General features: G+C 40.0%; 1 protein-coding gene across 2 annotated transcripts in view; it reads left to right on the plus strand.

Annotated features, from left to right (window-relative positions):
* The window catches only part of STAMBP (STAM binding protein), a 35637-nt gene that overhangs the window by 372 nt on the left and 21409 nt on the right, over positions 1 to 13856 (plus strand). Inside the window, exon 2 of one of the 2 annotated variants that reach the window (XM_007459384.1) lies at positions 1527 to 1744. In XM_007459384.1, coding sequence (XP_007459446.1) covers positions 1542 to 1744 — 203 coding nt within the window. In that variant the 5' untranslated portion in view covers positions 1527 to 1541. Of the gene's footprint in view, positions 1 to 1526; positions 1745 to 13856 lie in introns of those variants that run through there. The other variant, XM_007459385.1, reaches the window with a different exon arrangement.

The raw sequence follows: 13856 nt of genomic DNA on the forward strand, positions 1-13856 counted from the left end.
CGCCTCCTCATCTTTCCGCCTCGGTTCTTTACGCCACCTTCCCCCCTTATTTACGGATACTGCATCTCCTCCCTGGAGTGTTGCTCAGCCTTATAGCTCTGGGCACCACTTCCTGGCCTCGGGACGGGGTTCCATTCTCTACCAGAAGATCCTCTACCAAGGACTGAAGAGCAACAAGCTTGCTCTGCTTCAGTTAGCTTTGATGGGCTTGGCCCTGAGTTTAGTAATTAGACAACTTGGGGAGGTTTTAGGTTTGCTAGTAGCTTTCTGAGCCCCTAAAAAAGCTCCCACAGGAGATGGAATACCTCTACATCCCTGGTAGTCCCCACAACTTTTGTACTATTAGGGTGTTTGAGAAGAAGGTTGGTGGAGGAAGTGTGACCTAGAGATAGAATTGGCCCGGAGAAGACCATCTCTGAGGGAGGGATTGGAATGGAAAACAAAAGCAGTGGATAGACAAATGAAACTGAAATGTCAGGATTTCTGGGCAGATAAGAATCCCGACTGAAGCAAAAGATCTCTGTTGGGAATGAGTAAGGTTTAAGATTGAAAGGACAAAATGAGGCCAGTTGACACAGAGCCTTGAATTCCAAAATCTGCTGTAGCTTGTATATTCTACAGCATGCTGGTTAGGATGTGCTGTAATTCCGTATGTATCCAATTACCAGAATCTTCTTGGAAATGATCGTAGAGTGGTATCTAATTGGAAGTTGAAGTCTGATTCTAACAGCAACAATATCAAGAAAGATTATAGAGTGACTGCAATCTGAGACCCAAGGAGGGAAAAATTCCAGGGTTTTTTGTTGGTTTGTTTTTTGCATTTCAAGTTACCTTTGTGTCCTTTCATTATTCAGAGAGTACTTAGTCTTTGAAGATAGATTTGAATAAATTGTTTTCTACGTCTAAATTCCTTGCCCTGAAATGGTGAATGATGTTGTAGATTGACTGGAATAGTGATTTCATGAGCAGAGTTGGGATTATGAACATTCATTCCCACACCATTTCCTCTAACTAACCGTGTGCTCAAGTCAGTTACCCTCAGGTTAAATGATCAGCTTGAAGTCAGTTATCATCATGAAAGTTCATTGAGTATACTCTGCCAGGTACTGGGGTGGATGGAAGTGGGTAGCTGGGAGGAGAGATAATGGAAAAAATATAAGATACTGTCCCTCTTTTTATGATGCCAAGGGCAGGGCTACCTAATGACATGGAATGATTAGCATTAAGAGAGAATTGAAACGCTAGTGGCTCATTATAGTTATACTCTTTGTACCACCTAATTATGGTGCAGGGATTATGGGTTTTTGAGTCTGCCAATCCTTTCGTCCTTGTGATATGGGCTTCCTTGAGGGTCTCAGGCTTCTTGTGGGAAAGAGACCTTATTTGATATGAGCTACAGCATGTGGTATGTTTCTCTTAATTTCTTTGTAAGGTAGAGGTTTGTGGGAAAAACACAGTGTAGTAGGCTGTGCTCGGCTGATGGGGGCCTTGGTGTTGATGCCATCTTTTTTTTTTTTCTGTTTCAGAACTTCTTGGTCCTGATGTCTGACCGTGGAGATGTGAGCCTCCCACCCGAAGACCGGGTGAGGGCTCTCTCCCAGATGGGTAGCGCAGTGGAGATAAACGAAGACATTCCACCCCGTCGGTACTTCCGCTCTGGAGTGGAGATTATCCGAATGGCATCTATTTACTCCGAGGAAGGCAACATTGAACATGCATTCATCCTCTATAACAAGTATATCACGTAAGACGCCTCCAGTTTCCTTTTTCTTTTCCGGTGACTGATGCCTCACTCATTCTGTCCTTGTGCTCGTTTATTTCAGCTTAGAATTGCTAAAACTAGAGAACTTTACAGCATCATTATCATTAATCATTTTTGCTAGCAGCTCCTACATATTGGCTGTCCTTGACATTCAAAGACATGAGTACTGAAAGTGTTGTTTTCATGACTCAGTAATTTCATGAGTAAGAGACCTAGCTCTTTGGCTTGTGCCCACATGGCCCAGCTGTTAGACAAGAGAGTTGGTGTTTAAACTATACATGTTTTGTATTGATGAATGTTTTTCACTGTCCTCTCTCTATTAAGACAGCCAATCAGAGAATTATTGTTGAGGTTTAACAGAGCCAAAATTCCTCACCTCTACTTATTTTGTAGCAAATTGAATGACTCAGGAAAAAGTTTTTTTCTTAACCTTTATCATAAGCATAAAAATCATCAAATAAATAGTGATCACCTACAGTTTATATAGCTCATCATAAGACCTTTCCCTTGAGTTGCTTAGCCTCTTGCAGCAGAAATTGAAGATTTCAGTTCAGTTAACAGGAACAATTGCTAAAGCCCCAGTGATATTGGAAAAGATGTCTAATTTAGGAAGGGAATAATGTTAAAGGGCCTCATTTATAATTTCTAGTTTTGTTCTTTCATGATACCAGGATCTTAAAATAATAATAATTACAGTGCATTTGTATGGCTCTTAAATAGTTTGTAAAGTATTTCACCTGCATTATTTCACTTGATCTTCACAGTTCTGCATACATTGAGTAAGGCACATCATCCTCCCATTCTGCGTATGAGGAAACACCCTCTGGGTTTAGTGGTAGGCTTTGTTCCACAGTTTGGAGTGACAAAGCCTGGATTTTCTTAACTCTTAATTCAGAATTCATTCTACAACATAGGTCCTGTTCTTTTTGTTTTCTTTTTGGTAATGTTTAATAAATTGAAGGTAGTCTTTTGAGATCATAGTCTTGAGCCACACTAATTTTTGGTTATTTTTTATTGTTTTTGAATAGGTAACATGTATGTGTAGTACAGAATTCAGAAGGCACAAAAGGGTGTATATTTAAAAACTAAATCTCCCTACCACTCCTCTTTTCCCCCAAACCTTTAGCTCCCCTCCCCAGAGACAATCACTCTTATTAGTTTCTTTTTTTTTTTTCTTTTGTGGTACGTGGGCCTCTCACCGTTGTGGCCTCTCCAGTTGCGGAGCACAGGCTCCGGACGCGCAGGCTCAGCGGCCATGGCTTACGGGCCCAGCCGCTCAGCGGCATGTGGGATCTTCCTGGACGGGGGCACAAACCCTTGTCCCCTGCATCAGCAGGTGGACTCTGAACCACTGTGCCACCAGGGAAGCCCCTTATTAGTTTCTTATATGTTCTTCCAGAGATGATGTGTGCTTATCAATTATATGATATTAAGTTTTTTTTTTTTTTTTTTTTTTTTTTTTTTTCCTTGCGTTATGCGGGCCTCTCACTGTTGTGGCCTCTCCCATTTGCGGAGCACAGGCTCCGGACGCGCAGGCTCAGCGGCCATGGCTCACGGGCCCAGCCGCTCCGCGGCATGTGGGACCCTCCCGAAACGGGGCACGAACCCGCGTCTCCTGCATTGGCAGGCGGACTCTCAAGCACTGCGCCACCAGGGAAGCCCGATATTAAGTTTTTGATCACATGCTACTCTAAAGCAGAGTCTGTCAGCTTTGGTGTTAATGACATTTGGGGTTGAATAATTCTTTGTTGTGGGGAGTGTTCTGTGCATTGTAGTGTGTTTAGCAGCATCTTTGGTCTCTCTGCTCGCTAGATACCAGTAGAACCCTTTACCCCCTAGTTGTGACAACCCAAAATGTCTCCAGACATAAACTAATGCTTTTTAAGAGGCAAAACTGACCCAGTTGAGAACCAGTCCTCTAAAGAAGAGTAGGTGTAAGAGTGGATTGCCTAGAATTCATATTGTAATTTTAGAATGGAGAAAAGGGACTGCTATTGTTTTCTTGTTAAGTTTAGAGATAGTGTCTGTTTCCTCAGAGATCTTGCATCCATCCATACCATAATGTCCTGTTATGTGGCCTCAATGCTGATAAAGTTTCGTAGAATTATAATTATATTTCTGCCTCTCTTTGCTTTTATGGTTTTTCATTCCTAGGCACCATGGGCACAAGATTTATTTTCCTGAGAAGTTTCTTGCTATTGTCCCACTCTTCATATACTCTGCTGCTGGTAGAATTAATATTCTTGTATACTTCCAGTATTCTTGTAGGTAGTTCTCTCAGAATGAGGGGCACAATTCTTTTGGGAAATCATAGTTGAGAAAGTTCAGTAGAATCATGGAATCACTCTACCAGGTATTTTCTGAAGGGCCCTCTGGGTCTTGTTGTCCCACGTAGAAAGTGCTTTGAGGGTGAGGACCATATTCATTCAAGAAATATATATTACTTACACCTGCTGTCTACTTGACACTGCAGTAAGTCCTGAATACGTAGTAAGTAAACTGGCCCCTGCCCTTATTCTACTTATGGGAGAAGACAGGTAAGCAAATAAATATACAGTTCACAAAATACGGAAATTGCTGTGGAAGCAACAGAGTGCTGGGACAGGGAATAACCAAGGTTATCTAATTAAATAGAGTAACATCTATCTGAGAAGGTAAGATTTAAACTGAGGCTTGAAGGATGCCATAGAGTTGGTCATTCCAAAAGCATAAAGCAGAGCATTTAAAACAGATACAGCTGTGTATTCAGAAGCTCTCAGGTAGGAAAGACCTTAGTGTGTTCTGAGGATTGAAAGATCATTGTGTTTGGAGTGTAGCAAGTGAAGAGGGAGAATGACCGCAGATGAAGTTGGAGAGGCAGGCGGGGCCAAATCACGCAGGATCTTATAGGCCACAGTGAGGAGTTTACATTTTATCTTGAGAGCAATAGAAAGCTATTGAAAAGTTTTAAGTGAGGTTGTGACCTAATCTTACTTATATTTTAAAAATTAAATTTTGGCTGCTATGTGGTAACTGGTAGAGGGAGTGTCAAGAAAGAGGCTGGTAGGTTGAAGGAACATGGTGGACTGGAAAGGAGCAGATGGATTTGGTATTCTGGAGATAGAGTCCATGGAACTTACTGATAATTTGGGAAAGAAGATGGTATCAAGATTGACCTCAGTTTCTGCCTTGAGTAACTTAGGATCTGCTGGTCCATTTATTGAGATGGGGAGAGTGGTGTTGAAAAGGGGTTGGGTAATGGGAAGATTCAAGAGTTCAGGCCTGGTTTTTTGATGTGTTAAGGTGTAAAGTTTAAGTTATCTGTGAGATATCCAAGTAGAGATGTCCAGTAGGAGGTTGGATGTAGCAGTCTGAACTCAGAGGAGAGGTCTGGGTTGGAGATACAAGCCCAGGAGTACTCAACATATAGTTGGTTCTGAAGCCATGAAAACTGCTGAGACCTTGTAGTGCAGTGGTTCTTAATCTGGGGTCCAGGAACCCACAGGGATTCATTGATAAAATTCAGGGTCCATGAACTTTGTCGGGAGAAACTTTTCTTGTTTTTACTAACCTCTAACTAAAATTTAGCACTTCCTTTAATTTTGAATATAGGCGTCAACCCACAGTATTATTAATATTTGTAGTTTTGTCACCAGTAGAAATCAAGATATTTTCATATTAAATTATGATTGTTACTGATATCTCAAAATAACATTTATACTTACCACTACTTCAGAATTACAGTACAGAGTTATTAAACCCACAACTACATCCTGTTTTTTAATGTATTAACAATGCATTAATAAGTAAGCACAGGGCTTCCCTGGTGGTGCAGTGGTTGAGAGTCCACCTGCCGATGCAGGGGACACGGGTTCGTGCCCCGGTCCGGGAAGATCCCACATGCCGCAGAGCGGCTGGACCAGTGAGCCATGGCCGCTGAGCCTGCGTGTCCGGAGCCTGTGCTCCGCAACGGGAGAGGCCACAACAGTGAGAGGCCCACGTACCAAAAAAAAAAAAGTAAAAAAAAAAATAAGTAAGCACATATCACAATTTTTTAATATTTTGAAAACTGCATTACAGTAGAACTGGGCTTTTTGTAATGTTTCATAATTTATATTATATCTTTAAAAAATGATTCTGAGAAGGGTCCATATGCTTCATTAGATGCCAGAAGGACCCATGGCGTATTAAAGTATCCAGAAACCTTTCCTCGAAGGAAGGTTTAAGAGGTAGGAGGAAATCTAGGAAATTCATCACTTTGTCATGGGAGCCAAAAGAGGTCAGTATTTGCAGGACAGTGGCCAGCTGTGTCAGATGGGCAAGATTTGGGTTTGATGTCATGACGTGATCAGTAATCTTGGTAAGCAATTTCACTGGAAGGATTAAAGATTGGAGTGGGTTGAAAGGTGAATGGACAGTAAGAGAGTAGAGACTGTGAGTATAGTCCAGAGATCAGAGAACTTTTTCTGTAAAAGGGCCAGATAGTAATTTTTTTTATCATCTTTATTGGAGTATAATTGCTTTACAATGTTGTGTTAGTTTCTGCTGTATAACAAGGTGAATCAGCTATACATATACATATATCCCCATATCCCCTCCCTCTTGCGTCTCCCTCCCATTCTCCTTATCCCACCCCTCTAGGTGGTCACAAAACACCGAGCTGATCTCCAACTGCTTCCCACTAGCTATCTGTTTTACATTTGGTAGTGTATATATGTCCGTGCCACTCTCTCACTTTGTCCCAGCTTACCCTTCCGCCTCCCCATGTCCTCAAGTCCATTCTTTACGTCTGCGTAGAGACTAACCCTTGGGACCAGAAAGTAGTGGTCTATTTAGTGCACACATCGCTGCCAGACACAGATGTCTGGATTCATGATTTTATGTCAGAGTATCTGGTGGAGCTTTCAAAAGTCAATTAATCACTGCTTCTGAGACCTTGACAACTGATTCAAATTTTTTTAGCAATAACAAAATGTAGTAGGCTTTAAAAAAAAAAATCTTACCTCTGCTACCTAGGTCTGACTGCTGTGAGGGATTGAAAAGAATATGCCTATGTTTGATGAAAGATATTTAACAAGTATTATTTTAACAGAGTTGACTTTTCAAAGAGAACTGCACTTGAATTATTACTATAATATTAGAATAAAAATGTTTATCAATAAAAAAATAGTTCAAGCTTTTTAATTTGTGTCCTGCCCCTATTTCTTCAGAACCATTTTTTTTTTTTTAGATTCCATATATATGTGTTAGCATATGGTATTTGTTTTTCTCTTTCTGACTTACTTCACTCTGTATGACAGACTCTCGGTCCATCCACCTCACTACAAATAACTCAATTTCATTTCTTTTTATGGCTGAGTAATATTCCACTGTATATATGTGCCACATCCTCTTTATCCATTCATCTTTCGATGTACACTTAGGTTGCTTCCTTGTCCTGGCTATTGTAAATAGAGCTGCAGTGAACATTGTGGTACATGACTCTTTTTGAATTATGGTTTTCTCAGGGTATATGCCCAGTAGTGGGATTGCTGGGTCATATGGTAATTCTATTTTTAGTTTTTTAAGGAACCTCCATACTGTTCTCCATAGTGGCTGTATCAATTTACATTCCCACCAACAGTGCAAAAGCGTTCCCTTTTCTCCACACCCTCTCCAGCATTTATTGTTTGTAGGTTTTTGATGATGGCCATTCTGCCTGGTGTGAGGTGATACCTCACTGTAGTTTTGATTTGCAGTTCTCTAATGATTAGTGATGTTGAGCATCCTTTCATGTGTTTGCTGGCAATCTGTATATCTTCTTTGGAGAAATGTCTATTTAGGTCTTCTGCGCATTTTTGGATTGGGTTTTTTGTTTTTTTGATATTGAGCTGCATGAGCTGCTTGTATATGTTTGAGATTAATCCTTTGTCAGTTGTTTTGTTTGCAAATATTTTCTCCCATTCTGAGGGTTGTCTTTCTGTCTTGTTTATGGTTTCCTTTGCTGTGCAAAAGCTTTTAAGCTTCATTAGGTCCCATTTGTTTATTTTTGTTTTTATTTCCATTTCTCTAGGAGGTGGGTCATAAAGGCTCTTGCTGTGATTTATGTCATAGAGTGTTCTGCATGTGTTTTCCTCTAAGAGTTTGATAGTGTCTGGCCTTACATTTAGGTCTTTAATCCATTTTGAGCTTATTTTTGTGTATGGTGTTAGGGAGTGTTGTAATTTCATTCTTTTACACGTAGCTGTCCAGTTTTCCCAGCACCACTTATTGAAGAGGCTGTCTTTTCTTCATTGTATATTCTTGCCTCCTTTATCAAAAATAAGGTGACCATATGTGCGTGGGTTTATCTCTGGGCTTTCTATCCTGTTCCATTCATCTATATTTCTGTTTTTGTGCCAGTACCATACTGTCTTGATTACTGTAGCTTTGTAGTATAGTCAGAAGTCAGGGAGCCTGATTCCTCCAGCTCTGTTTTTCTTTCTCAAGATTGCTTTGGCTATTTGGGGTCTTTTGTGTTTCCATACAAATTGTGAAAATTTTTGTTCTAGTTCTGTGAAAAATGCCATTGGTAGTTTGATAGGGATTCCATTGAATCTGTAGACTGCTTTGGGTAGTATAGTCATTTTCACAATGTTGATTCTTCCAATCCAAGAACATGGTATATCTCTCCATCTGTTTGTATCATCTTTAATTTCTTTCATCAGTGTCTTATAGTTTTCTGCATACAGGTCTTTTGTCTCCTTTGGTAGGTTTATTCCTAGATATTTTATTCTTTTTGTTGCAATGGTAAATGGGAGTGTTTTCTTGATTTCACTTTCAGATTTTTCATCATTAGTATATAGGAATGCCAGAGATTTCTGTGCATTAATTTTGTATCCTGCTACTTTACCAAATTCATTGATTAGCTCTAGTAGTTTTCTGGTAGCATCTTTAGGATTCTCTATGTATAGTATCATGTCATCTGCAAACAGTGACAGCTTTACTTCTTCTTTTCCGATTTGGATTCCTTTTATTTCCTTTTCTTCTCTGATTGCTGTGGCTAAAACTTCCAAAACTATGTTGAATAAGAGTGGTGAGAGTGGGCAACCTTGTCTTGTTCCTGACCTTAGTGGAAATGCTTTCAGTTTTTCACCATTGAGGATGATGTTGGCTGTGGGTTTGTCATATATGGCCTTTATTATGTTGAGGTACGTTCCCTCTATGCCTACTTTCTGGAGAGTTTTTATCATGAATGGGTGTTGAATTTTGTCAGAAGTTTTTTCTGCATCTATTGAGATGATCATATGGTTTTTCTCCTTCAGTTTGTTAACATGGTGTATCACATCGATTGATTCGCACATATTGAAGAATCCTTGCATCCTGGGATAAACCCCACTTGATCATGGTGTATGATCCTTTTAATGTGCTGTTGGATTCTGTTTGCTAGTATTCTGTTGAGGATTTTTGCATTTATGCTCATCAGTGATAATGGCCTGTAGTTTTCTTTTTTTGTGATGTCTTTGTCTGGTTTTGGTATCTTGGTGATGGTGGCCTCATAGAATGAATTTGGGAATGTTCCTCCCTGTTTTATATTTTGGAAGAGTTTGAGAAGGATAGGTGTTAGCTCTTCTCTAAATGTTTGATAGAATTCACCTGTGAAGCCATCTGGTCCTGGGCTTTTGTTTGTTGGAAAGTTTTTAATCACAGTTTCAATTTCAGTGCATGTGATTGGTCTGTTTATATTTTCTATCGCTTCCTGGTTCAGTCTCGGAAGGTTGTGCATTTCTTAGAATTTGTCCGTTTCTTCCAGGTTGTCCATTTTATTGGCCTAGAGTTGCTTGTAGTAATCTCTCATGATCCTTTGTATTTCTGCAGTGTCAGTTGTTACTTCTCCTTTTTCATTTCTAATTCTATTGATTTGAGTCTTTTCCCTTTTTTTCTTGATGAGTCTGGCTAATGGTTTATCAATTTTGTTTATCTTCTCAAGGAACCAGCTTTTAGTTTTATTGATCTTTGCTATCGTTTCCTTCATTTCTTTTTTATTTATTTCTGATCTGATCTTTATGATTTCTTTCCTTCTGCTAACTTTGGGGGGTTTTTTTGTTCTTCTTTCTCTAATTGCTTTAGGTGTAAGGTTAGGTTGTTTATTTGAGGTTTTTCATGTTTCTTGAGGTAGGATTGTATTGCTATAAACTTCCCTCTTAGAACTGCTTTTGCTGCATACCACAGGTTTTGGGTCATCGTGTTTTCATTGTCATTTGTTTCTAGGTATTTTTTGATTTCCTCTTTGATTTCTTCAGTGATCTCTTGGTTTTTAGTAGTGTATTGTTTACCCTCCGTATGTTTGTATTTTTTACAGTTTTTTCCTGTAATTGATATCTAGTCTCATAGCATTGTGGTCAGAAGAGATACTTGATACGATTTCGATTTTCTTAAATTTACCAAGGTTTGATTTGTAACCCAATATATGATGTATCCTGGAGAATGTTCCATTAGCACTTGAGAAGAAAGTGTATTCTTTTGTTTTGGGATGGAATGTCCTATAAATATCAATTAAGTCCATCTTGTTTGATATATCGTTTAAAGCTTGTGTTTCCTCATTTATTTTCATTTTGGATGATCTGTCCATTGGTGAAAGTGGGGTGTTAAAGTCCCCTACTATTACTGTGTTACTGTCCATTTTCCCCTTTTATGGCTGTTAGCCTTTGCCTTGCGTTCTGAGGTGCTCCTATGTTGGGTTCATAAATACTTACAATTGTTATATCTTCTCTTTGGTTTGATCCCTTGATCATTATGTAGTGTTCTTCTTTTTCTCTTGTAATAGTCTTTATTTTAAAGTCTATTTTGTCTGATATGAGAATTGCTACTCCAGCTTTCTTTTGATTGCCATTTGCATGGAATATCTTTTTCCTCACTTTCAGTCTGTATGTGTCCCTAGGTCTGAAGTGGGTCTCTTATAGACAGCATATATACGGGTCTTGTTTTTGTGTCCATTTAGCCAGTCTATGTCTTTTGGTTGGAGATGTTTTTTTTTTTTTTACTCATTCAACAAATATTTATTGACCATATATGTGACAGGTCACTTGGGATATCACAATGAACAAAACGAAGTCTTAACTCATGGAACTTTTATTCTAGTGTTGAAGACAGATAATAAAAATATATTTTTCAAGTGGTATTAAGTGCTATGAAGCAAAGAAGGGAGCAGAGTAACTGAGAGGCTCTGTTCAATATAGGGCAGCCAGAGAAGGTGACAGTTGCTCTGTTAATATTAACAGTATTAATATTGTGCAATAAAATTATCAACTATTAAGCACTTTTTTTGGTGCCTACGAGAATAAAGATAACAATATTTGAGTACTTCTAGTTCCAGGCATTATTTAACTTACCCTTACAATAAATCTAAGGTAGGTATTATTATTATTTCTAATTTACAGTAGGCAAAAGTGAGCCTTAGAGAGGCTCTTTCAGTTATCTGTTGCTGTGTAACAAAGCATCTCAAAGTTACTGACCTAAAACAACAACTTATTTGCTCATAATTCTGAAATTTGGTCAGGGCTTGATGGGGCCAGCACATCGGCTCACATAGATGGCTTGACCGGAGCTGAAGGATGCACTTCCAAGGTGGCCTCATAAATATGGTTGGCAAGTTGGTGCTGTAAACTGGAAGCTTAGCTGGGACCACTGGCAAGGGGCTTCACTTATCTTCCACATGGCCTCTCCAAATAGCAAGGTTGGGCCTCTCACAGCATGGTGGTCTCAGTGTACTTAGACTTCTTAAATGGCCACTAACTTCTTAAATGGGCACCCTAGGGCACAAATGTGGGAGCTACCAGGCCTTCTTAATACCTGGGCTCAGAAGTCTCAGAATATTTTTCTTGCCATATTCCATTAGTTAAAGGTCACAGAGCCAGCCTAGATTCAAGAGGAGGGACTACTCAGGGTCATGAATGCCAGGAGGCATGGTTCACTGGGGGCTACCAATGTAATTGAATACTACAGTTTGCCCTTTGGTCTCTAATGACTTATGTTCCTCCTACACGTACAATTATACTCACATATCCCACTACTTCCAAAAGTCTTGTTCCACTTTTACATTGGCTCAAAATCTAGGATCTACCTGGAATCTTAGCTCATGGTACTAAGCACCTCCCTGTATGCTTAGGCCAGAATCACTCATTCTCCTTAATTCCTCTCACTTTCTCCTTCCATTTCAACCAAGCAACCTATATCATTGACTTTACTTCCTAAATATCTCCCTAATCCCTAATCCTAACCCTAATCAGTTCACTTCCTTCCTTTTCCACCTCCTCAATTCTAAGCTACCATAATTGCTACCTGGGCTACGGTGAAACTGGCAGTTGTCTCCATCATTCTCTCTTGCTCTTCCTTAATTCAGTGATTCTCAATGAGGGTTGATTTTGCCCCTTGGGGACATTTGGCAATGTCTGGAGACTTCGGTTGTATGAACTCCATGTGTGGATAATCGTCTAGCGTGGAGATGCCGAGGATGCTGCTAAACATCCTATAATGTATAGGACAGCCCCCCCACCACAAAGAATTACCCATCGCAAAGTGTCAATAGTGCTGAGGTTGAAAAACCCTGCAATCTTTTCTTCACCAAATATCCAGAGGTCTTTTTCAAATGCAATCATGTCAGCACTCAGCTAAAAAAATCTTTGCAGGTGTTCCTACTGATTTTAGGTTAAGAATGTGAACCCCTTTTTTTCTGGTGCATAGGGTCCTCTGTAGGGTAGCTCCTACCAGGCTCTTTAGCCTCAGCTTGTGCACTCACCTCTTTGCTTTCTGTGCTCTAGCCACTTGGGCCTTCCTTCAGTCCTATACATATTGCATCTCACTATGGGACCTTACCCACGCTCTGTCAGAATGCTCTCCCTCCTAACACCCCCCATCCTGACCCTAATTCTAACTGTCACAGAAGAACGAGTGCAGGTGTTGGGGGGAGCTGGCATCTGGGAGAGATCCAGAGGCTCCATATTGATGATTCTGGAGTGCTGAGTGAGGCCACTAAATATACCTCTCTGCTCTCCACTCATTATACAGAATCTTTTTTAAAAGGCATGATGGGACCCAGTGGGGAGGCTTGCAGCTGAATGGAGCAGTGAGGTGGGAGCCTGGCATTGCTGCCCTGAGAGGTGCACTGAGCAGTGCAGGCCCTGGTGGCTCCCAGGCTTCTGGTGTTCCCTACATGGGAATACAGTGATCCTGTCAGAAGCAGAGACTCCCAGGATCTTTGTTAACATTACCTGGCCTTTGGTTGGAGAATTTAGTCCATTTACATTTAAGGTAGTTATTGATATGTATGTTCCTGTTACCATTTTATTAATTGTTTTGGGTTTGTTATTGTAGGTCTTTTCCTTCTCTTGTGTTTCCTGCCTAGAGAAGTTCCTTTAGCGTTTGTTGTAAAGCTGGTTTGGTGGTGCTGAATTCTCTTAACTTTTGCTTGTCTGTAAAGGTTTTAATTTCTCCTTCGAATCTGAGTGAGATCCTTGCTGGGTACAGTAATCTTGGTTGTACTTTCATCACTTTAAATATATCCTGCCACTCCCTTCTGGCTTGCAGAGATTCTGCTGAAAGATCAGCTGTTAACCTTATAGGGATTTCCTTGTATGTTATTTGTTGCTTTTCCCTTGCTGCTTTTAATATTTTTTTCTTGTTATTTAATTTTTGATAGTTTGATTAATATGTGTCTTGGCATGTTTCTCCTTGGATTTATCCTGAATGGGACTCTCTGTGCTTCTTGGACTTGATTGACTATTTCCTTTCCCATATTAGGGAAGTTTTCAAGTATAATCTCTTCAAGTATTTTCTCAGTCCTTTCTTTTTCTCTTTTTCTTCTGGGACCCCTATAATTCGAATGTTGGTGTGTTTAACGTTGTCCCAGAGGTCTCTGAGACTGTCCTCAATTCGTTTCATTCTTTTTTCTCTATTCTGCTCTGTGGTAGTTATTTCCACTATTTTATCTTCCAGGTCACTTATCAGTTCTTCTGTCTCAGTTATTCTGCTATTGATTCCTTCTAGAGAATTTTTTTTTTTTTTTTCCTTGCGTTATGCGGGCCTCTCACTGTTGTGGCCTCTCCCATTTGCGGAGCACAGGCTCCGGACGCGCAGGCTCAGCGGCCATGGCTCACGG

The sequence above is a fragment of the Lipotes vexillifer genome, unplaced genomic scaffold, assembly GCF_000442215.2.
Source record: "Lipotes vexillifer unplaced genomic scaffold, Lipotes_vexillifer_v1.1 scaffold51, whole genome shotgun sequence".
In the NCBI taxonomy this organism is placed as follows: Eukaryota; Metazoa; Chordata; class Mammalia; order Artiodactyla; family Lipotidae; genus Lipotes; species Lipotes vexillifer.